Raw genomic sequence first — 22,724 nt, 5'->3', positions numbered from 1 at the left:
TTCATTTCAATGTCAGCCTGGGACAATCACTTCAATGTCAGCCAGGGACAATCACTTCAATGTCAGCCAGGGACAATCATTTAAATGTCAGCCAGGGACAATCACTTTAATGTCGGCCAGGGACAATCGCTTTAATGTCAGCCTGGGACAATCACTTCATTTCAATGTCAGCCTGGGACAATCAGTTAAATGTAAAAATAAAATCTTTCTTGTTGTTCAATGGACTCAGATGTTAACTGTTTAAAAAAAGAATGTCTCATGAAGTCTACTGTGGTGATGTAATTCCTTGATGAAATAACTATATTTCTAGCATTAGAAAATGGGTCAGCATCTAAAATGATTTGTTTCACTTTATTGATTTTTACCATTTACTCAAAGAATTGTGAATTTTAAAACAATTATAACTAAACAGTAAACAGTTTATAAAACCTTTTTTTTGTGTGTGACCTAGCAAAATAATATTTGAAACAAATTTGCAAGATCAAACAATCTTGTAGCATAGCTGGCTGTTATTGTACTGCTATTATCTATAAAGACTTTGGCTTGGAAATCTGTAATGCCATTGTTTAATTGCTAGCATGAGAATTACTTTTCATTTTGGCTATACTACTTGAATTATGTTTGCATACACTTTTTCCCATCATTAAAAGCCACAAACTATACCCTCAGGTTGTCTGTACAAATGAATGTATTAGGAGTTAGAAGAATTGTTGAGCTAGCAAAGAAAATTAGAAACTTAGAGGTAAGTTAGTTTTTTTTTTTCTTTTTGGGGGCCTGATTATGAAAATTATATTGTTAGTAATTTAAAACATAAATAATTGTAATAAAATTGAATTTTTATTGTTTATATCACTGAATAGTATCAGAATAAGCAGATAAAAAGTTAGGTCACAGTAATATCCCCTTGAATAATGCAAAGCTTAAAAGCCAGCAATAATTCACTTATTTTAAAATTCATTCCTTCTTTGTGTTCTATTTGCAAAAGGAATATTATTGATTCTTATTAGTATGAAAAATATAATATTGTTATTGGCCTGAGTCGAGTTGATGGTACACTGGGCTTTAATGGTAAATTTCTAAAAATAATTCAGTAATTAATGAAGTGAAATTTTACTAACATGTGTTGTCACCCAACACTAGCTTATGTGAGAAATTTCAGCTTGATAGGATAAAGAAAAAGTTTAAAAAAAAAATGACTAAATTTTGTGTTTTGGACTAGGACACTAAAGTGTGAGTTTAAGAAGTGCACCATGGAAGCTCATGGGATTGTGGTCATGATGATTTCTATTTAATGTATTTATTCAAAGTCATTCTAACTTGCGTCTGGCTTAAGTAAAACTGGTCGCCCCCACCTCCATTATGTGGATGTAATCAAACGGGACATCAAAACAGTGAGCATTGATACTTACCATTGGGGAGACATAGCCCTAGACTGCACTACGTGGTGAGAGACGGTGACCAAGAAAGCTATGGACAGTGAAAAAGCATGGGCCTCAGCTCTGGAAGAAAAGCGTGCCATGCTTAAAAATGTCTGGCTCCTCTGCCACTAAAGCCAAAGCCACCTTAAACTTCCATATATGAACCATAGTCGTTACGACTGAAGGAGGCCATATATATTTAATAAAACACTTTTTCTTTATAATTTTTTTTTTTTTTTTTTTTTTAAAACTCTCATTTGCTTTGAACTCTCTTGTTGATGGGAATGCACTTCTGTACTAAACTGTAGGAATTAGCCAAGAAAACTATTTAGCTAAGACAAGGATAATCTCTAATTGGAAAGAAATACTAAATAAACTTAAAAATAAAACATGGGTAGGGTGCAATACATTTTTGTAAAGAAATGCTACCAATAAGCTTTGTACTAATCCTAGCTACTCTAATCCATTGCCAGGCTTTAGTCCACATTTCAACAGCCTATGCCAACTGTGATAAGGATTCTGTGAAGGAAGTTGTGTATGATCCTCCCCTCCATCCCAGCAAGATCATCGATGCCATGGAGTAAGTGTTGTGTAGGTCATACAGATAGTTCACTTCCTTTTTGAGCCGCAAGTCTTCATCCCTCAGACATTTTATCCCTTTTTTTTTTTCTACTATGAGACACTTAAAAAAAAAAAGTTCCCCTTTCAGACTTTGTGGTCTCTAAGGCAGATGATGTAAAGGTCATCTGTTTCTGTGGCTTATGGTCAAGGAGGGTGTCATTTGGCCAGCACAAAGACCAAACACTTTACTTTTTCCAAATTAATGTCAGGTACCCATTAGAGCTGGGTGCACTCAGGGACACCCAAAGATCCTGATATTAAAAATCCCAGTCTTCACCAGGGTTCAAACCCGAGACACCACGTTTGGAAGTCAAGTGCTTTACCGCTCAGCCACCGCACCTCCAAAGAGACACTAAAATCCCTAGTTATTGTTTCCTTGGATATTTAATTCCTAATTTAATAAATGAACAAAAACACTCTATTAAAACAATTGATATTATTTGTTAGAGCTATCCTGTAATGAATAAAGCAACTATATACTAGTGTCTTACCTATAACATTCAGGGATGGTTGACTGTTCATGCAGTATGTATGCTGGATTGTCGTTTGGTTGTCCTTCTGTCATACCATGCCCCCCTGTCATTCCAAATTGTCCTCCCAGAGGTTTGGACCTGGAAGTAGATTATCTTCAGCTCTGAAGGAACATCCAAAACATGTCAAACGTTGTTGCAAACAAACAAAACATTTGTATCATTTAGGTCCTGGTGTAACTGGAATAAATCTAGATAAAGCTCCAACTAACTCTGTCTTAATAAACACTCATGAAGCTTGAAACTTATTGACTGATCCAGCTTATTGTATTCCCTTGTATAATTATCCTCTCTAAAATTAGCTTCTTCAACATACAGGAAAGAACAAGAATCTTCTATTGGAAAGATCCCTGCTTATTTTGAACTCTCTTGGCTATTGAAAGATAACTTTTGTTTATACACTTAAAATAAAAGGACACATTAATTTGTTCAACTTTTTGGTCTCGTTATAATTTCTTCAACTTTTTGGTCTCGTTAGATGGATGGACAAGGATGCTATCCAGGTACTGACTAGCAAGCTGATTGGCTCACGACCAAACACATATACGTACACCAAAGCCATGGCAGAGTTTTTGCTGAAAGAGGAGAGTGCAGGACTTCCTACGGCTATTCTCAGACCGTCCATTGTTGGTGCTGCATGGGAGGAGCCTCTGCCAGTAAGTACTACACAATTTTAAATCATTTTCCCTATAGGCATTGCTTTGAACTAAATGTTATTGGCAGGAACTGGGTGACAGCCTGGATTTGTGAGATATCTGACTGGTTTAGATGACACCATGGATTTGTGAGATATCTGACTGGTTTAGATGAGACCATGGATTTATCAGATATCTGACTGGTTTAGATGACACCATGGATTTGTGAGATATCTGACTAGTTTAGATGACACCATGGATTTGTGAGATATGTGACTGGTTTAGATGAGACCATGGATTTATCAGATATCTGACTGGTTTAGATGACACCATGGATTTGTGAGATATCTGACTAGTTTAGATGACACTATGGATTTGTGAGATATCTGACTAGTTTAGATGACACCATGGATTTATGAGATATCTGACTGGTTTAGATGACACCATGGATTTATGAGATATCTGACTGGTTTAGATGACACCATGGATTTGTGAGATATCTGATTAGTTTAGATGACACCATGGATTTATCAGATATCTGGTTTAGATGACACCATGGATTTATCAGATATCTGACTGGTTTAGATGACACCATGGATTTATCAGATATCTGACTGGTTTAGATGACACCATGTATTTGAGATATCTGACTGGTTTAGATGACACCATGGATTTGTGAGATATCTGACTGGTTTAGATGACACCATGGATTTATCAGATATCTGACTGGTTTAGATGACACCATGGATTTATCAGATATCTGTCAAGTTTAGATGACACCCTGGATTTGAGATATCTGACTGGTTTAGATGACACCATGGATTGGTGAGATATCAGAATGGGTTTGGGAACTATTACAATTAAACTTACTAACTTAAATGATCTTCCTTTGTTTCCATGAACACATTTTTTTTTAGATATTTACAGCAAATTCTTGTATGTATGTATGGTTGTATTTAGTAGTACCATTTTTAGAACTGGTATATGTAAACTTGAAGAGTTCATACTTCTGAGGGGGATAGCATCTCCATTGCTAATTGCTTCCATAGATTAGCTCCCCCTTTCCCAATGGTGTAATCTTATAATGACTTGGCAGAGTTTAAGCCATTGATTAACATGCATGACCAGATTGACTTAGGGATAGGTCTAGGACATAATCATCTTCTTTTTTGAAGTAACTTCTGTATTTTATAGAATAAGATCTTCAATGACCAGTTTCTGTATATTGCTACTGAATGTAGAAACCAACTGTTTCTTGAGACGGATACAAAACATATAATCTTATTAATTTGCTTTTTTGGAAGTCAAAAATAATCGCTCTATCTCTAAGCTAATTTTAGAGTTGACACTCCATCGTCTACTTTATGTTTATTTATTTAAAAACCTAGACTGTTTGTGTGACTTGTCACTTATGTGCTAAATGTATATGGTTCTCATTTGACGGCTGTATTTTGCTATCTACTCCACAGGGATGGGTGGACAACCTAAATGGTCCAACGGGATTGCTAGCCGCAGTAAGTGTTTACATTCTTCTTTCTCTAAATGATTTGAACATTTTCAGAAATCACTACAATGTCAGAATCATGTATTCTTAGAAACACCTAAGTTTGTTGTATTTTGTACTTAACTTTGTTAGTGGTCTTGAGTGAACAGGTGAAGTGTTTGACCACTTCAACATTTAACATGTTACTTTGATTTCAGTATTAAATGTTAAGTTAGATGTGCGCATTTCAATAATTCATTAATAAAGATGTGTATATTACAATAAAGAAACACATCTTTATTGAGATTTTACTATTAAGAAACCAATGTTTGTGTCTAGATCTAGTCAAGCATGGTTAAATTAAATATGTTGATATCCATCCTCTGTTCTCTATTCATGCTCTTATCAAGATTATCTTTGATCTCTGCTGAGCAGAAGAAAAAAGAGACTTGGCTATATCAGTGTCGCAGCTAGGGATTTGGGGGTCCAGGGACTTGACCTTTTTAGGGGCCCCCTGCATTTTGACATTGGACATCATGACATGAGATAATGTACTTAATAAATATATGTGTAAATTGCAAGTGGTCCAATATATAAGTAAAGGTTTTAAAAGATAATCAGTAAGACTCTTTTATTGAATTGTTTTATTGGCGAATAAACTATTCATATCACTTCGCGTCATGCTTTCTGTGCAGCGAAGGCATCTAAAACGTCATCTAGGTCAATGCCGTCTAGTATTTTTTACTCCACCTGAATAACAAGATTACTTGGCAGTGGCGTAATATGTAATATTTGTTTTTTAAAAAATTAGCACATTCATTTGGGGGACTTTCAAATTTGGTCACCCTCTCCCCCACCCTAGTTACGCCACTGGGCTATATTACTCTCTAGCTATTGGATGTATAATTAATTCATATCATAATGAGGTTTGACAGTATGTACATTGGGCACAAATGTTATACAGATGTGCACGCATTAGTAGGGAAAAAAAAACAGGTGATGATCTTTGTCTTTCTCTCCTCAGATTGGGAAAGGTCTTTTATTTATAATGCATGGGAACATTTATTGCACCGCTGACATGATACCAGTGGACACAGCAACTAATGCCATCATAGCTGTGGCCTGGTATACAGCCATTGAAAGGTGAGAGGTCAGAGTGGGTTGGACTCTTGACTTGAATAGTTCACCAGTAGATCAATTGTAGCACCTTTTTACCCTTTCTAAATGATGCGTTTAACTGTCTTTGTGGTTCAGTGTCAGTTGTGTAATTATTTATAAAGTAGATTCTTTTTTTTTGTTGTTGTTGATGACTGAAACCAATTAGAGCAGTGGTTCCCAAACTTTTTTGTTTTGTCCCTTGCCATTTTTTCTGGTTTACAGTAGACCCCATGTTTAAACTTGAATTGCATTTTTGCTAATTCACCAACTAGATTTTTAAAAACTTATTTCTAACTGCAGTGAGTCAAAGAATGAATGGTGGGTGTTTTCTGAACTTTATCTTTGAGAGTTCGAAAGTGTTTCAAACCTTTATCTTTTTATCAGAGTGCATCGTATCAAATGATCCTCCAGTGTTATTAGTTCATATTGACAAAAAAAAGTCACTTAGGCCACCGCTTGTTTGACAAGGAAGGAATGATTACCAAATTTAAAAAATTAAGGCTGCACAATCTACATTTCTTTTTGTTAAACATTACTGTCTATGATCATAGACCCCCGTGGACATCTCATAGACCCCCGCTTTATTTTTTCACTTTCGTAGACCCCTGGAGGTCTATATAGACCACTTTGGGAATCACTGAATTTAGAGTAAGGATGTTTTACTGGAAACAATTAGAAATATAACAACTAACAACTATTCAAGTCAAGATAAATTGTTTTTTTTATTTAATACCCATTGTATTTATTTTAAATAATAAATAAGAAGATGTATGAAATACCTATTGTAATTATTTTTAAACAAATACCTTACTACCAAATACCAAGAAAGAACTCGTTAAGTTCAGCCTTCAAGGGAAGCAATTTTGAAGCATCCCTATTATAAAAGTAAGCTTTTTTTTGCAAATAATTCATGAAAAGATCATCTTACACACCCCACCACTGGCTTACTGTCCACAACAAAGTCCAGATGACCATTAGAACTGCTTGGAGGTTCTTAAAAAAATCAGGATCTTCCGAGATCCAAGTAAAACTTTAGCTAGCACCCTATTATTCCACTCAACGCTAATGGGTACCTGAGATTAGCTTGGAAAGGAAGTTGGTGGTTGTGCTGCACATGACATCCTTTTTTTTATTGTATTATCTGCCTTATAGATCACTAAGTCTGACAGGGGGTGATTTACTTTTTTTTTTTTTTTTTTTTACTTTCACACCATGTCAAAATGGTGTGTGTGTGTGGGGGGGGGGGGAATTCAGAAGAATCTGATCCAGTTACAGTTGACAGACTTTGGGAAGAAAGTCACAAATTGCTCTAATAACAATAAAACTTTGTGTTTCTTCCACTAGGCCTAAAGATGTGCTGGTGTATAACTGTACAAGTGGTCAGATCAACAGATTGACCTGGGGCGCCATGGGTAAGTTATTGACCTGGGGAGTCATGGGTAAATTATTGACTTTGGGAACCATGGGTAAGTTATTGACCTCTGGAGCCATGGATAAGTTATTGACCTGGGGAGCCATGGGTAAGTTATTGACCTGGGGAGCCATTGGTAAGTTGAGTAGAGAGTGTGTCAAGGGAAGATAATGGAGTTTTAGTTTAGATTGTAAGGTTGTGCATAGTTTGAAGAAATGTGCCTCAGGCTTTTCATTGTTTATTAGTAAGTCCTACTTAAAGATGGATTGTGATTTGAGATAATATTGCAAACTCTGACTAAATAAAAGACATTCTCTACTTTATTGATTAAAGATAGTGGCTAGGCTAGACTATTGGTTGGGTATTGTGTCAGGCTGAATAACTTTTATTGATCCGTTAAAGAAATTCCCTTGTACCTTTGGGAACTGATCACTCCATACATAGCTCAGAGAGCCCTGCATGCCATGGACTCAACGCTTCTTGTTGTGCCATTTTTTTTCTCTCAAAAGTTATGGTTTGCTGGCTTTTTCAGTGCACTGATCAAAGGTTTAGAAGTCACTCCTCATTGATCTCAGACAGACAACATGCTGCACTATATTGAAGAAGAATATTAGGACTACCTGTTCAAAAAATGTTTTAGATTAGTTTGTCATTTTAACCCCAAGTTTATGTTTGTTTTGTGATCAAAGTGCCTTAAGCCTATATTCTGTTTGTTTACAACACTCTTAAAATTAATCTATTATTCTTATTCTTCTGGTAATTGTCCACAAGATATAACAATCTTGACTTATTTTTTGACTCCAGAGTCCAGCCTGAGGGAAAACTTTATAGTCAATCCTTGTCATGATATGGCTAGAGTACCGAATCCAAGATTTACTCCAAGCATGTAAGTAGTGAATAATAGAAACTTCAACTTTATAAATATGATGCATTAGAATTGAAATGTAATTTATTTTTTTACAAAATAAGTTGTTGACAAAATTGTCTACTGAGTTTTATTGGTATGACTTTTTTGTGTCATTAATTTTTGATGAAGTGCTAAACCTATTTTTTAATTTTTTTTTGGAATTAAAATTTATAATTATCATTAAATTTGATATTCAAAAATAATTTATCATGTTTGTTTCGTTATTTTAATACAAAACTCATCCAATGTTTTTAAATTATGTTTGTTAAGGTTTTGGAGAGACACAATGTGGTTCTTGGACCAGATGGTACCAGCCTACATCATGGACTTCTATCTCTGGGTGACTGGGAAGAAACCAATGTAAGTTAATTCTATGATTCATGATTCAGTGATTCATAATTCATGATTCTTTAAGAGCAGGACCAGGTTGGCTGAAACAGCCTAGAAAACAAATGATTTATTAGAATTTAAGTCTATTACATTTACAGCTTCATTTAACACATGGAGATGCTTAGGACATAATTATCTTTTTTTTTTTAAAAAGGAACATCTGTAACCTGTAAGTTAAGATAAAGTTGGGACCTCATTATGTTTCTACTTTTGTTTTTGGCTAACAGTTGTTTCTAAGCCTAACACACTTCCAAGAACTTGTCACAGCATTAATAATTGTATCAAAAAGATTTGGGTGCGCAAAACAGGTTAAGGTTTAAAATGGTGGCAGAAGCGCAATAAGACTAGTGTTATAAAACATGGTTAAGAAATGTTTGTTTGAATGGACTTACATCTGTATTTTATTTTATCATAGAGTTGCCTTTAGGCTCGATGCTTAAACTCCTCTGCCTTTTGTTTGAGTTTCTTATGATAGGCATCTAAAATGTATATCTTCCTAGATTTATGGCATTACTATAAACATTTGTTTGTAGTTGGGCATTATAAGTTAATTGCATTGATAACATCTGCCTTTACGTCATTCAGTTGGGCATTATAAGTTAATTGCATTGATTACATCTGCCTTTACATCATTCAGTTGGACATTATAAGTTAATTGCATTGATTACATCTGCCTTTACGTCATTCAGTTGGACATTATAAGTTAATTGCATTGATAACATCTGCCTTTACGTCATTCAGTTGGGCATTATAAGTTAATTGCATTGATTACATCTGCCTTTACATCATTCAGTTGGACATTATAAGTTAATTGCATTGATTACATCTGCCTTTACATCATTCATTTGGACATTATAAGTTAATTGCATTGATTACATCTGCCTTTACATCATTCAGTTGGACATTATAAGTTAATTGCATTGATTACATCTGCCTTTACGTCATTCAGTTGGACATTATAAGTTAATTGCATTGATTACATCTGCCTTTACATCATTCAGTTGGACATTATAAGTTAATTGCATTGATTACATCTGCCTTTATGTCTTTCAATTGGGCATTATAAGTTAATTGCATTGATTACATCTGCCTTTACATCATTCAGTTGGGCATTATAAGTTAATTGCATTGATTACATCTGCCTTTATGTCATTCCGTTGGACATTATAAGTTAATTGCATTGATTACATCTGCCTTTACGTCATTCAGTTGGGCATTATAAGTTAATTGCATTGATTACATCTGCCTTTATGTCATTCAATTGGGCATTATAAGTTAATTGCATTGATTACATCTGCCTTTACGTCTTTCAATTGGGCATTAAAAGTTAATTGCATTGATTACATCTGCCTTTACGTCATTCAAATGGGCATTATAAGTTAATTGCATTAATTACATCTGCCTTATTGTCACATTCAGAGAAATACATGAGCAAAAGGCAATAGTTTGTCAGTTAATGTGAAACGATTTTAAAAAATTGCACTTTTCAGCGTTAATTTTTACTTCTGCACTCCTTTGTAACTTTATTTTATGTAGACTAATTGACATCCCATTTCCTTCCTTCTCAAGCCTAAGGTAAGATCTAGAACATCAAGTTCATTGATTCATTGGTTCCAAAACTTTGTGACCTTCACATTACCATAGAGAAACAAAGGCTTTGACCTTAAATTTATGTGGCAAGTCAATGGTTTCACCTTTGTCCAGAAGGTGTTGAAGGTGTTGCATTGGAGGTCACACACTATTTGAAATGCTGAAACACTTGAAACTTCCTTAAAAACAAACTTTTATTTCTCTGTATTGATGTTTGCCTACAGATTTGTCAAGATCCAAGACAGATTGTCCAAGGCAGTGACCACCTTGGAGTTCTTCACCTCGAATGAATGGCACTTTCACAATGACAATATCTTCATGCTGCTGGGGAAAATGTCCGAGGCAGACAAACACACTTTCTGTTTTGACCCTCGGAGCATCGACTGGAAAAAGTATATGATCAACTATTGTTTGGGTGTCAAGCAGTTTGTCTTGAAAGAAGACATTGCAGAATTACCCCGGGCCAGAATAGCCCTGCAAAGGTAAGACACTCAGTCAATTTTTTTTTCTTTAATTATGATCTCTGATGAGCCCCTATTTTCAATTTAAATTTAGTTTAGGGTACATTCTAAAGTTGTATAAAATGTTGATAAAAATTTGCTGTGTTAAATTTAATTAGATAATTTCTTTTTTTGTTAAAATTGATTATCTTGATGGCAATTATGAGATTTGTATATTTATGTGAAAAAATATATATTTTGAATCATGGCATATGTATCATGTAGGATAGATTATAGTTTTTATCGACAACTCTTTTTTTTTTGCTCCATAATAATTAGATAGGGTCAATAATAGAATATGCATCCTCTGTGTGGGACCCCTCAACTCAAGAAAACATTAAGAAACTGGAACAGACACAAAATAGAGCAGTGAGATTAATAACAAACAAATATTCACATTTGACTAGAATAACACCTTTAGTAAAATCATTAAATTAAGAAAGCCTTCAGGATAGAAGACTCAAAAGTAAAGTAGCAATTATACATAAAACACTGAACCATAATCTTCAAATACAAAAACAAAATTTAATAAAATACTCAGAAAGACACAAAGGCACTTCCTCGTTCCATATGCTAGGACAAATTTGTACAAATGCTCCTTCTTCCCTAGTGATATTAGAGCATGGAAAGGGTTGCCTGAGCTAGCCATGAAACCCAGTGACTTGACGCGTAGGACGTAATCATCTTCATTTTTTGAAGTAACGTCTGTATTTTATAAGATATATACAAAGTGTAGCCATTTTCTGACATTGTCTATAGTTCATCAAGACTTCCTGAGAAGTGATCAGCTCCTGAAATTCAATAGAACAAAATGAAACTGAATGCAGATGTATCCCATAGTTCATTATTGATAGCTTAGTTCAAAGCTTATGTGACTCACTCTGTCTGTGTGTATTCTTTCACACTTTGTTCTCCCACTCCCCATTCTTGGGTCCAGTTGAAATTTTTGCACAATTATTCATTGTTGATGACAACACATGAATCATTAAAACAATTAGTTTATCAATTGTGGTAATTAACTAATTTTGCGTTACATAGAAAAGGGGGAGATATAATTTCCATTATTGATAGGTAGGGCAGTGATTGGACTGTTCTCTCCCTGCTCCATATAAGCTTTTTTGTTGTTTTTTTTCAAAGTATTTTTTAAATTTCACTTTTGTTTGTTTCCCTCCTCTATCCTCTACCTCTAGGTTGCAGCGTATACAAAGCTTGTTGAAAGTTGTGGCCGCTGTACTGATCTGGAGGCTGCTGGTGAAGCGGGTGCCGGTGTTGCACTCCTTGTGGAACCTTCTGCTAAGCTGGGTGCAGTTTTTATTTATGAAAGTTCCCCGGCTGGCCAGATCCTCGTAGCAATTACATAAACACTGTTTCTTTCTTTGACTCTTCTGCCTACTCACAATGCACCCTTGAAGCATGGGGTCATTGTACTAATGTGTCATGTTAACAATGAAGTAGGATATTTTATTTATTTTGTAAAATAATTGTTTGGAATCAAAATTCTGTGAACGCTATTAAACATTTAGGGCTTTTAACATCATGAATTCTCACAAAAGTCAAAAATTATTTTTTTTTTTGGAAATTATGTTTTGTAGCTCTGCTTTGCAATTTCTAGAAATGATTTTGTGACAGCCTAAACATCTTTATTTTTGTTATTAATGTTTCCTTTCATTTTTTTAAGATTTGTATGGCCTGTAAATTGAATTGTTTTAGAAATCTGGCTAACAAAAAGTTTTGTCTCAAGATTTGTATGGCCTGTAAATGGAATTGTTTTAGAAATCTGGCTAACAAAAGTTTTGTCTCAAGATTTGTATGGCCTGTAAATGGAATTCTTCTAAAACACTTTTTGTCTCAAGTTTTGAAACTAGTGTGTAACGAGCATGTGCTGGACATTTTGCTTTTAAGCCAATCACTTTTGGAATCACTCAGAATTTAATGGCCGGATCTGTCAATGGGTCCTGTCTTATGTTGCAATGTGTGTCATAGCCTGGAATGTTGGTTAGTTCTTTTTTTGTTTTTTAAATATGTTTTTGTCCACACATAGATCGCAGGGTACAGACTATTAAAACCTGTCACATCTACTACACTAGTCCAAAATAATGGTCCTACAATATTATTTATTTCATTTATCTTCTATTTGTACATTATTACTTTAGCAGCCATTTTGTTGGTCATGTGACATTTATATTTATTGAGACATGGATTGTTGCAGCTCAACATTATGAATGAACAAATATGTTTCTCTTTCCTTAATCAAACTCTTAGTTCAACAATCTCTCTTTTATTTTTAGAAAAAATCTAACAGGCATAATTTTTGTTTAATTTTACCAATATGTTGTTTTTTTCTCCTTCAGTTTTTATGTTTTTTACTGTACTTTACAAAAACAACCTTTGTCTTCGCAAACATAAAAAATAATATATTAACATATATATATATATATATATATATGTATATATATAATTCCCTATTAGGTTGTTTGATAAGATTTAGCAATGTCATTTAACTATGAAGCAAAAAGACCAAAATATTTTGAATACCTTCTTGACAAACTGGAGCCATCTTGTATTTTTCTTCAGCTCATAGACTGTTGACGATAAACAGACACAATGTTTTATCAGCGGGCCCCTCTTTCAGATTTTGTTTGTTTAGTTCAGTGAAAAGGGTAGTGGGAAGCATGGTCGAGAGGCCAAGTGCGCTTGAACTTGGCTTGGCTACCTAGAAGGGGGCTCGAGGTTCGACGCCCGACTTGGCAGAGTTGTGTTTACTGAGCGCCTAAAGGCAGCACGGAAAACCAACTCCTAGATACCCCCTCCCCCCCCACTGGTCCACAAATGAGATTGGACAAAAAGCGCTCTGAGCATGCTATAAGCATGAAAGTAGCGCTATATATATATAAAAAAAAAGCTATAATAAAAACTTAAAGTTTCTCTTACAGTTTGTCAAGGCTCGCTCAGCAAAGCCGTAAATGTTGTTAAATCTGTTATTTATCCAGGCTTGTCAGTATTTGCATATGTTCCCAATCATTCAAATTCTAGTCATAATTAGAGCAAGTAACATTTGAACTGTTTTTCTTTTTGTTGATACCGGGTAGTTGAAACCATTTGGTTTCAGTTTGAATGGAAGACTTTTTCAGTTGTCATCATGTCTCTATAATTAGAGCAAGTACCACATATGAACTGCTTTTCTTTTTGTTATTAGTTGAAAACTTTTGGTTTCAGTTTGAATGGAAGTCTTTTCAAATTAAGTCATCTGTCTATAATTAGTCCAAGAACTGGGAGTGCAGTACTCTATGTGGATATGCAGTTCTAGCTGTGATCTATATATTTTGCCACATTCAGCGCAGACATGACTTTTCTGCGGGTAATCGTTTAAAGTTCTTTTTTCGCTATTTCCTGTCCTCGTTGGTAAATTTCCTTTTGGTCTCAAATGAAGAGAAAGTACATGGTAGCAGATGGATTTTGAATAGGACGGCTTAAGATCTTTTACAAAGGTGATGGGGATATAGATTTGAGATCTCTCTGTAATAAAATCAGTTTGAGTGGAAAACCTTGCCTATAGGATATCATCTCTATAAAAATGTCTACATTGCTAGCAAGTCTTATGTTTACAACTATATGTCTCTGTTGTATGTTATTAATTAGAGCTTAATGTGACTTCACAATCACTTCATACTAGAGAAACACTCCTCTTGTATCAAACATTATGGTAGGACTTGATGACTTCTGCACAAAGAGTGTGGAAGACAATCATTTTGTATTTGTCCTCACAATGTGCTGATGTTTTTTTTTAGGTTTATAATTTACTGTTTAAAAAAAAAGAAAGATGTAAAAATACTTTTTAAAAAAGGTGTTGTTTACAAATCTTGTGAAACATCTTTATTTAACTACAGCATATTTGAGGCATGCTAGTGTTGATTGCAATTATCTTGTCGTTTTGATACACTAACACTACATTGTGCACAGTTGATATAGTCTGGTCAGCCTATAAATAATAAGTTGTTCACTTTTTTCTTTTTTTTTTTTGATAGAGTAAGGTTACACAGGGGTGTTTGAAAACTTATGCTGGCTGTTGATCTAGTTATGATTTTTTTTTTTTTTTTTTTTTTTTTTTTTTTTTTTTTTTTTAGTCATTTACAAATCATATATATGGTACTGTTGTTTAAATTTGTATATGGTTTTATTCATTTTGAATAATTTGGACTTCAAGATTCAGTTTACAGGCTATGATTTGTCAGGCACATTTCTGTACAATGCAAGTATGATTTGCTTTTTTTTTTCCCTTTTACTTATCATTTTAGCTTTAATTATTGAAATATATTTTTAGAATGTATATTTTAATCAGAATAACTATAGTATACACATGGTTAATTCTTATACTTATCATCTTTAATAAAAAAAAAATGTATTAGTATAACATTTATCTATTACATTAAACATTTTATAGTGCTACATTTTTTTTTAAAGATAGGCAATGCATTTATTGTATCTTAAATCTGTTTGATGGTATTATGTCACCTAAAAAAGTATTTTACCAACCTTGGAAAGTTGAAAGAAAAAAAGTTAAACAAAAAATGAGAAACCATTGTGAGGAAAGGTAATCAAAAGTTGAGTGTGGACCTTACAAAATCTTGGTCAAAAGTTGAGTGTGGGTGGACCTTACAAAATCTTGGTCAAAAGTTGAGTGTGGACCTTACAAAATCTTGGTCAAAAGTTGAGTTTGGGTGGACCTTACAAAATCTTGGTCAAAAGTTGAGTGTGGACCTTACAAAATCTTGGTCAAAAGTTGAGTGTGGACCTTACAAAATCTTGGTCAAAAGTTGAGTGTGGACTTTACAAAATCTTGGTCAAATGTTTAGTGTGGACCTTTCAAAATCTTGGTCAAAAGTTGAGTGTGGACCTTACAAAATCTTTGTCAAAAGTTGAGTGTGGACCTTACAAAATCTTGGTCAACTAAGTGAGACTTTGTTTTGCATTGAAAGATTTTTATGGTGATAATTATGAAACCATTTCATTGATATTTAACAAAGTTGTTAACATGAAGATCAACAAGAGAAAATGCAAGAGGATGGATTGAGATTGACTGCTTGACACTAAGAGAGACTCTGATATTTAGGAGGAAAAAAAAACTACAGTGGAACAGCGTCATCAGATAAAGCATATCTAAGCATGTTGTACCTTGTAGTCATATCAAACTATATTCAGATGTAATATTAACTACTCAGTGAAAAAATGTGTTCATCCCTGGAGTTGTTCACAGACTAAGATAAATGGTTGCTGAATGCTGAGTCCTTTATGAAGAAGAGCTTGAAAAGTTCACCGGAAAAAGCAAAGGAATTTTCCTTGTTGAAATTCCAAAATCAGTCAAACAAGCCAACTCCTTGTTAAGAGTAGGATAACTTGAGCATTGAAATTGACCTAGATTGTATTTCCTGTACCTAATATAGAACGTGTGGAAAAATATTCCTCCAAAGAGGAACATGATCAAGCTGTCTATCACTATGCCAAAGCAGAGTCTCCTGAGTTGGGAAAGTTTGATAACCTTTAGTTCTGCACCTTGTTCCAAAAAAACATTGTGCGAGGATGTTTATTTTATCTTAAGAAATTTAAGAAGAAAAGATGAATATGAACAATTCGGCTTTAGTTCATAATGAACATTTCTATCCGATCATTTATTTGGCGTGATTGAAGAAAGTAGGAAATACAAAATGAGAAGGAAAAAAAAAAAACAGCTCGACACATTTTTTTTTTTTTTCACTTCAGTTTCATTTTATTTTTAAATTGTTTCAGCAGCCATAGTTACCTTTCATCACAATGAGTCATCATGCAGTCAATATATAGAGGATTTTCAAATGGACATCAGAATTGTTTGTGTATTCATTCACTTGTAACAAAACAATTAAACAATTCACGATCAAACCCAACGAAATCATATACAGCTGTCTTTTTTTTTTCTATTTGACTTTTTTTTTTGTTCCTTTTTTTTTATTCAGAACTTTATATCTTTTGTATCTTATTTTCACATTTCATGTTGTTTGATTGAAATTCTTTGTTGGATCACTGTTTGATTGAAATTCTTTGTTGGATCACTGTTTGATTAAAATTCTTTGTTGGATCACACTTCAGGCATACAAAATTCTTGAGACTTTGGTAACATGATTATAAAAGTAAACTCAATTCTCAGACTTTTGTTCATATTTATACGTTATACTGTTTTTGCTGATAGGTTTGTTTATTTGAATCTAATTTAACTTACTCTGGAACAAAATAGTTTTTTTTTATTATAATTCTTGTATCCATCATCATACACATTATCTTTGTCAGACAAGAGCCACGATGAGTTGGTTTCTTTCTTTCACTTGCATTCACTTGCATTTCTCATTGACATTCTTGTCATTTCTTTACAAAAACTATTTTCACTTTATGTGTTTATATGAAGCATAATTAATAATCATGTTACATAACAAACAAAAACATTCTAGATCAGTGGTTCCTAAACATTTTCCATAACGGAAAACTTCGCACATTCTGGGTAATTAGCAGAACACTTAGCTTTTTTTTTTAGAGAGATTATACATGTGGTGGCCTGATAGAAAATGAATCTATCAGTTTGTGGAACTCCTGTTCACACCTCGCGGAACACTTGGGTTCAGTGGAACACAGTTTGGGAAACACTGTTCTAGATTGTTCTCTAAGTTGGATAAACCAAGATTTAACATTTTAAAAATCAAACAAATGAAAGAAAAAAAAGTGTTTATATTGGGTAATCATTTATTTATGTATTTTGCTCTGTTGATCAATAAGTTGATGATTAATTTAATTTGCATTTCAATCTGATGTTCTTTTAAGCTTGCATTTTTGTTTGTGTATCAAGATGTGTTGATTTATTGAATGTTAGACTACAGCCATCTCCCAAGCTGTATTTACTGACATTTTTTTTTTTTTACTTCTTTTGACTTTGACACATGAAGACATACAGATTGGATGGTTTTAACAGTGCATAATTGATAGGACATTTTTAATCTAATCACTAATGTTTTACTGTACAAGTCGGGTAACTTCGTTTTATTTTATATTTTAATTTACTTGATTTTTACCCTAAGGGCTGTATAAAGATTGTAAAGTGCATGCATACTAACATAATTATTGTACAAAAAAAATGTATAATGATTTTTTTTTTTTTCAAATAGTATTTTTCTGTGCAAGTTATATCAAGGGTATAATTAAATTATTTTTCAGATTTAAAAAAGATATGTTAATTTCTTTTTATCAATATTTTTGTAACTGTTGAGTTACTGCTTATCATTTGTTGTTTTACTTCTGTTCTCTTCTGCTTCTGTTGTGACCTCAGAGTCGATCATTTATTTTTGAAACATATTTTTGTACACATTTTTTCGCAGTAATAAATTTTGTTTTACTTCTGAGAAATTATGTTTTCTTCCATAAAGATATCCTAGCTGTGATTCTTATTTTACTTTTGTTCTTTCCTTGTTTTAAAACTGCTAAGAGCTGTAGACAGATGAGTTGTACCCAGTGTGAGAAAAAGGTAACCAAAGTATGTTTGTTTTTTTTTGGTTGTTTTTATATTTAGCAGGATTTAAACCTGAGACAATCTTGATGAAAATCCTCAGCCGCACCACACGAAACCACATCAAAAACTTTGGTAACTTTTTTCTATTGCATTGAGTCACAAGGGATATAGAATTGTCAATGATTCTAAAACCTCTAGAATTCACTGCCTATGATAACAATCAATTTTTTATTCATTTTCTTGTTTACAAATGTTACTATATTAATGTAAAATGAAATGTATTATTTTTGCTTTAAAACTCTGTAAATGTTTTTTTAAATTATCATTTATAAATACTTTTTATTTTTAAGATTTATTTTTTGCAAAACAACCCAAAGCAAGATCAGATCCATTTTTTTTTTTAAATGTTATATTATAATAATAGATTTTTTGTTTGTTATTGTTAAAACAATATTATAGTGTAATGTATTGTGAAAATTAAAAAAAAAATAATATAATTTTTATTCTTGGTATAGGGAGGACTTGTTTTTTAATTCCTTATACACATTTTAGCTTTCAGAACAAAATGTATAATATTTTTCAAAAGAAATTATGTTAAATTTTCCGGAAAACCAATTCTTTTGGTTTGTCATGTGAGACGACAGATTTAAAAAATGTCTTGTAAAAATCTGGCCAAGTATTTATTTCTGCTTTAAAAATCTGGCCAAGTGTTTATTTCTGCTTTAAAAATCTGGCCAAGTATTTATTTCTGCTGTTGTTTTTTTTTCCCTCCTTGAATTTATTTCATTGCTTGCTATGCATGTCTGGTATTTTTGTTTCAAACTTATGTATCCATGACTCATTGATGTCCTCTCACAGTCAGTTTATTCCTGCATAGTGTTTTAAATATTGGCATAAGACTAACGGAGACAAAGTGTTTTTTTTTATTTTTTTTATATAGATATTTTGTTTTTCTTGTTTTGGTGGTACTATTTCAACTATCTGACAACTAAACTTGATGATGGAAACATTGATATTAAAACTGAACATGTACACAGAAAGATTACAAGTATTAGAAGTATTTATGTGATATAACAATGGATCACCAAAATAAGTTTAAGAAAATTTATATCTATGCTTGCTACTTTGTTAGAAAATTATTTTAAAAAGGATATATTTTTTAAACTTTGTCAATTTACAGAAATAACACCACCTATTCAAAAAATGTAGTTTTGGTAACCTTTAATACCAATAAATATTCAAAAGCCTGCAATGATTGTCCGTCATAGTGAGTCTTGTAAGTCAGCCATCTTGTGTAATCATTTGTTTTACATGGTAAAATGTTTTACGCTTATTAGTGCGACATCAATCTGGGACAGTGATCGCCCTTTGGATAAGAGACATATTTCAATCAGGATTGTTGGGAAGTCTTGATGTAAAATTGAGAGATCGTAAAAATAAAAAAAACTTTGTTCAAGCAAAAAAAAAAAAGAGTAAAACCTTTCAAATCTGTTCGTCCAATAACAATAATAAAAGACCAAGTTTGGCCACCATTGTTTCTGTCCCTTTGTTTACCATATACTCGAATGTGTTTGTAAGCAGACGACAATTAAAACTAATACAAAATTTCTTTTTTTGTTTGTTTGTTTGTTTTGTGTTTGTTTTTGTTTTCTACAAGAGTTGTGAGTGTAATTCTGACCAGTTTATTATTCCTGAAATAATCGCTAAAGGCACTAAGGGGCAAAGATTATTGAGATAAGGGGAAGAAAACATGGCGAAACATTTGTGTGTTTGTTTCTATGGTGACGGTAAGAAGAAGATGGCGATTGTGAATGATGCAAGATAAGCGGCGTTGTCATCAGCTGTCTTAGTGAAGACAGACGACTCCTGAGATGAACACCTATTGAAAAATGAGAGCAGGAAGGACTAGTCCTCCCGTAGTGCTCTGGCAAGAAACTCAGTCGTTCGGCGTAGTGCCTCGTAGCTACCATACAAGTCGAGTGACTGCTCAGACAGGTCCCCCCTTAGCTCGCGCAGCTGGGGACACTCGTACAAGACGTGCGACTCTGTTGACAGACGACTCCAGAACGCCAGACTGAAAAGATGTATTTTTGTAGTAAGTTTTTGTTGAGAATACCCTTTTATATTATGACTAAAGTCTACTACGTTTATTGTATTTCATCTCAAGTTGAAGTTGTCTATATTGTAATAAAAGTTCTGTTTAGGTTTCTTCACAATGAAGTCAATTTAAGTTTTTCAAGTTAAAATTTAATACGCCAACAACAGTTGAGTTGTCTACCAGCAGTTTGGTGCTACAAGTCCACATCAATAAGTAAGTTCCTAGGTGGACTCAAAGAACCAACCTCCAAACCGGCTACATCACCTTGTAGTGAATGTAGTCTAACATCTAACTTGACTATCCAAGTACTTAAAGGTTCAAAATGACTGAATTTATGTTTCACTACTTTTTTTAGAACTAGTTGGATTTGATTAGATCTAGGTTTTTACGTGGACAGCAATAGAAAAGTACACTAAAAACAAAACAGAATATAAGTTGGCCAAAACCTCTAAAAGCAGGCAACTAGTCCAGTGTACTTCAACAATAACTTTTGGGACTGGTTTAAAACTACAGTTGGAGTTAGACAAGGGCAGCTTACTCTCGCCAACACTTTTAACTATCGTTCTTGAAAGGATAATGGAAGATGTTCTTGAGGGCCACGAATGTACTGTATGCATTGGAGAAAGAAGAAATACTAATTTGCGTTTTGAGGACGACCTAGATGGTCTGGCAGGGACAGAAGAAGAACTAGCTGACTTGGTGATGCGCATAGACAAGACTTCCGCAGCATATGGTATGCACATCAATGTCAAACAAAACCAATCACAAATTATGACCAATAGCCAACAGGGATTTAAAATGAACATCAGTATTGAGCTGACAAGCGTCTGTAGTTTTAAATACTTTATAGTAAGTTTATAGCTATCGTCTCAGATGAAGGAACCAAACCCGAACTACTGGCCAGAACTGCAGTCCTTGTGCCATTGGAGCATTGAACTTAGGAAGAATTGAATGGGTAGCATGAATCAGACAGGAAAACTAATGACTTAAAGAGTTAAAGTCACTATTAATACGCATGACTAGATTAACACATGCACACATATAGGACATAATTATATTCTCTTCTGAAGTAAATTACTAAAATCTGTCAAATTTCTAAGATAAGTCTTTGGTGAATTCAAGGCTCAGTGGGCAACCGTCATTCAGCCACTGCGCCGTTTAAAATTGTTTAATTTTAACAAAATGCTATAGATAAAAATTTTAGATAAGTGTTTATAAAAAAAAAACTGTAAAAGAAACCAAGGGAGGTAATTTAAATGTTAAACTCTACTCGGCTGCTCTCACAATAAGTCGACCCCCCCACCCCACCCCCAAAAAATGTTTTGGTTGAGGGGGGGGGGGGGGAGAGTGAGAAATGACTGTGAGATAAACAGTTGGTCTATGTACAGTGACCAAATGAACCGTCTCCCCCCCCCCCCCCTTTTTGTTTGTGTGTGTGTGAAGTTTAACTAGACTGACACGTAGCCTATATGAGAGTACTTGTTTTCTTATCATGAAGAGTGCTTCACCTCCCCTTCCTCTTTTTGTCTGCCTTCCCCTCCGTTGAAGTGTAACATTAATCAATGTATTAATACATGGATTTATACAGTATTGTCATTTACAGTAATTTTACTGCAATCTAGAAACGTACGACAACTACAACCTAAATATTCAAAAGACATAAACTAAAAAAAAATCATATATTCACAAGGATAAAAACATTTTGTCTGGCACTAAGTGTAGAATGGCAATACGTGCTCTAGAAAGAAACAGACAGAGAAATCGATGGGAAGACAAATAAAAGAATGGACAGGCCTGCCATTGAAAGAGGCTCCATTCAAAGCAAAAGACAGAGAGGAATGGAGAAAGGCGGCCGACAAATCCTGTGTGGTGCCCCAACAAACTAAGGGATTGATGAAGGTGCATTTTAGGTGAAGGAAAGTAAGCGTGAGTTTCACGTCTTTATATGCAGACACTTGCCCGTGGCAAAAGTATAATTCACTGTAAACACTTTTAACAATAAAAAGTCTTAGTAGAGTGACACCAGGAACAGGAAAGCATAAGCATTGACCCCAAATCTAGATCTGTACTCAAGTATTGAATACTGTACTTTTGAAACAACTTTACAGTACAGTGTAGTTTGTCTTTTTTTATTACAAAGCTTATATCAACTCTGGTCATTTCACCAACACCCAATGTCGGATCAGTTTTTGCGCAATTATTTCTTTTACCCGACAAAACAAAAATCAATTAAACACACAAAAAAAAACAACAAAAAAAAAAAAAAAAAACTAACCAATTAATTATTGGTAATTAGTTATTTTGTTTATAACCAAAAAAGAAAAAGAAATTGTACTTGATTTATGTGGTGGTTTAAGTTAAATTAGTCCCGTTTATAATTTACTTAAAAGTTCGAAACTAACAATAGATAACCATGAAACCTATTTTTATAAGCACTTCTCTGGTACAGTGGTTAACG

At 33.7% G+C, this 22,724-nt stretch overlaps 1 protein-coding gene across 2 annotated transcripts in view; it reads left to right on the top strand.

The window, feature by feature from the left end:
• Positions 1–19,777, top strand: part of LOC106051166 (fatty acyl-CoA reductase 1-like) — a 28,906-nt gene extending 9,129 nt beyond the window's left edge. For both annotated transcript variants that reach the window (XM_056043458.1, XM_056043459.1), the window contains exons 4-13: positions 670–742; positions 1,892–1,998; positions 3,048–3,225; positions 4,674–4,718; positions 5,712–5,830; positions 7,190–7,257; positions 8,061–8,142; positions 8,434–8,523; positions 10,368–10,625; positions 11,834–19,777. In XM_056043458.1, coding sequence (XP_055899433.1) covers positions 670–742; positions 1,892–1,998; positions 3,048–3,225; positions 4,674–4,718; positions 5,712–5,830; positions 7,190–7,257; positions 8,061–8,142; positions 8,434–8,523; positions 10,368–10,625; positions 11,834–11,993 — 1,180 coding nt within the window. In that variant the 3' untranslated portion in view covers positions 11,994–19,777. The remainder of the gene's footprint in view (positions 1–669; positions 743–1,891; positions 1,999–3,047; positions 3,226–4,673; positions 4,719–5,711; positions 5,831–7,189; positions 7,258–8,060; positions 8,143–8,433; positions 8,524–10,367; positions 10,626–11,833) is intronic.
• The last annotated feature ends 2,947 nt before the right edge of the window (positions 19,778–22,724 follow it).

Source organism: Biomphalaria glabrata, chromosome 10 (assembly GCF_947242115.1).
Source record: "Biomphalaria glabrata chromosome 10, xgBioGlab47.1, whole genome shotgun sequence".
Taxonomy (NCBI): domain Eukaryota; kingdom Metazoa; phylum Mollusca; class Gastropoda; family Planorbidae; genus Biomphalaria; species Biomphalaria glabrata.
Note: the sequence above shows the minus strand (reverse complement) of the source record. Positions and strands in the feature narration are given on the sequence as shown.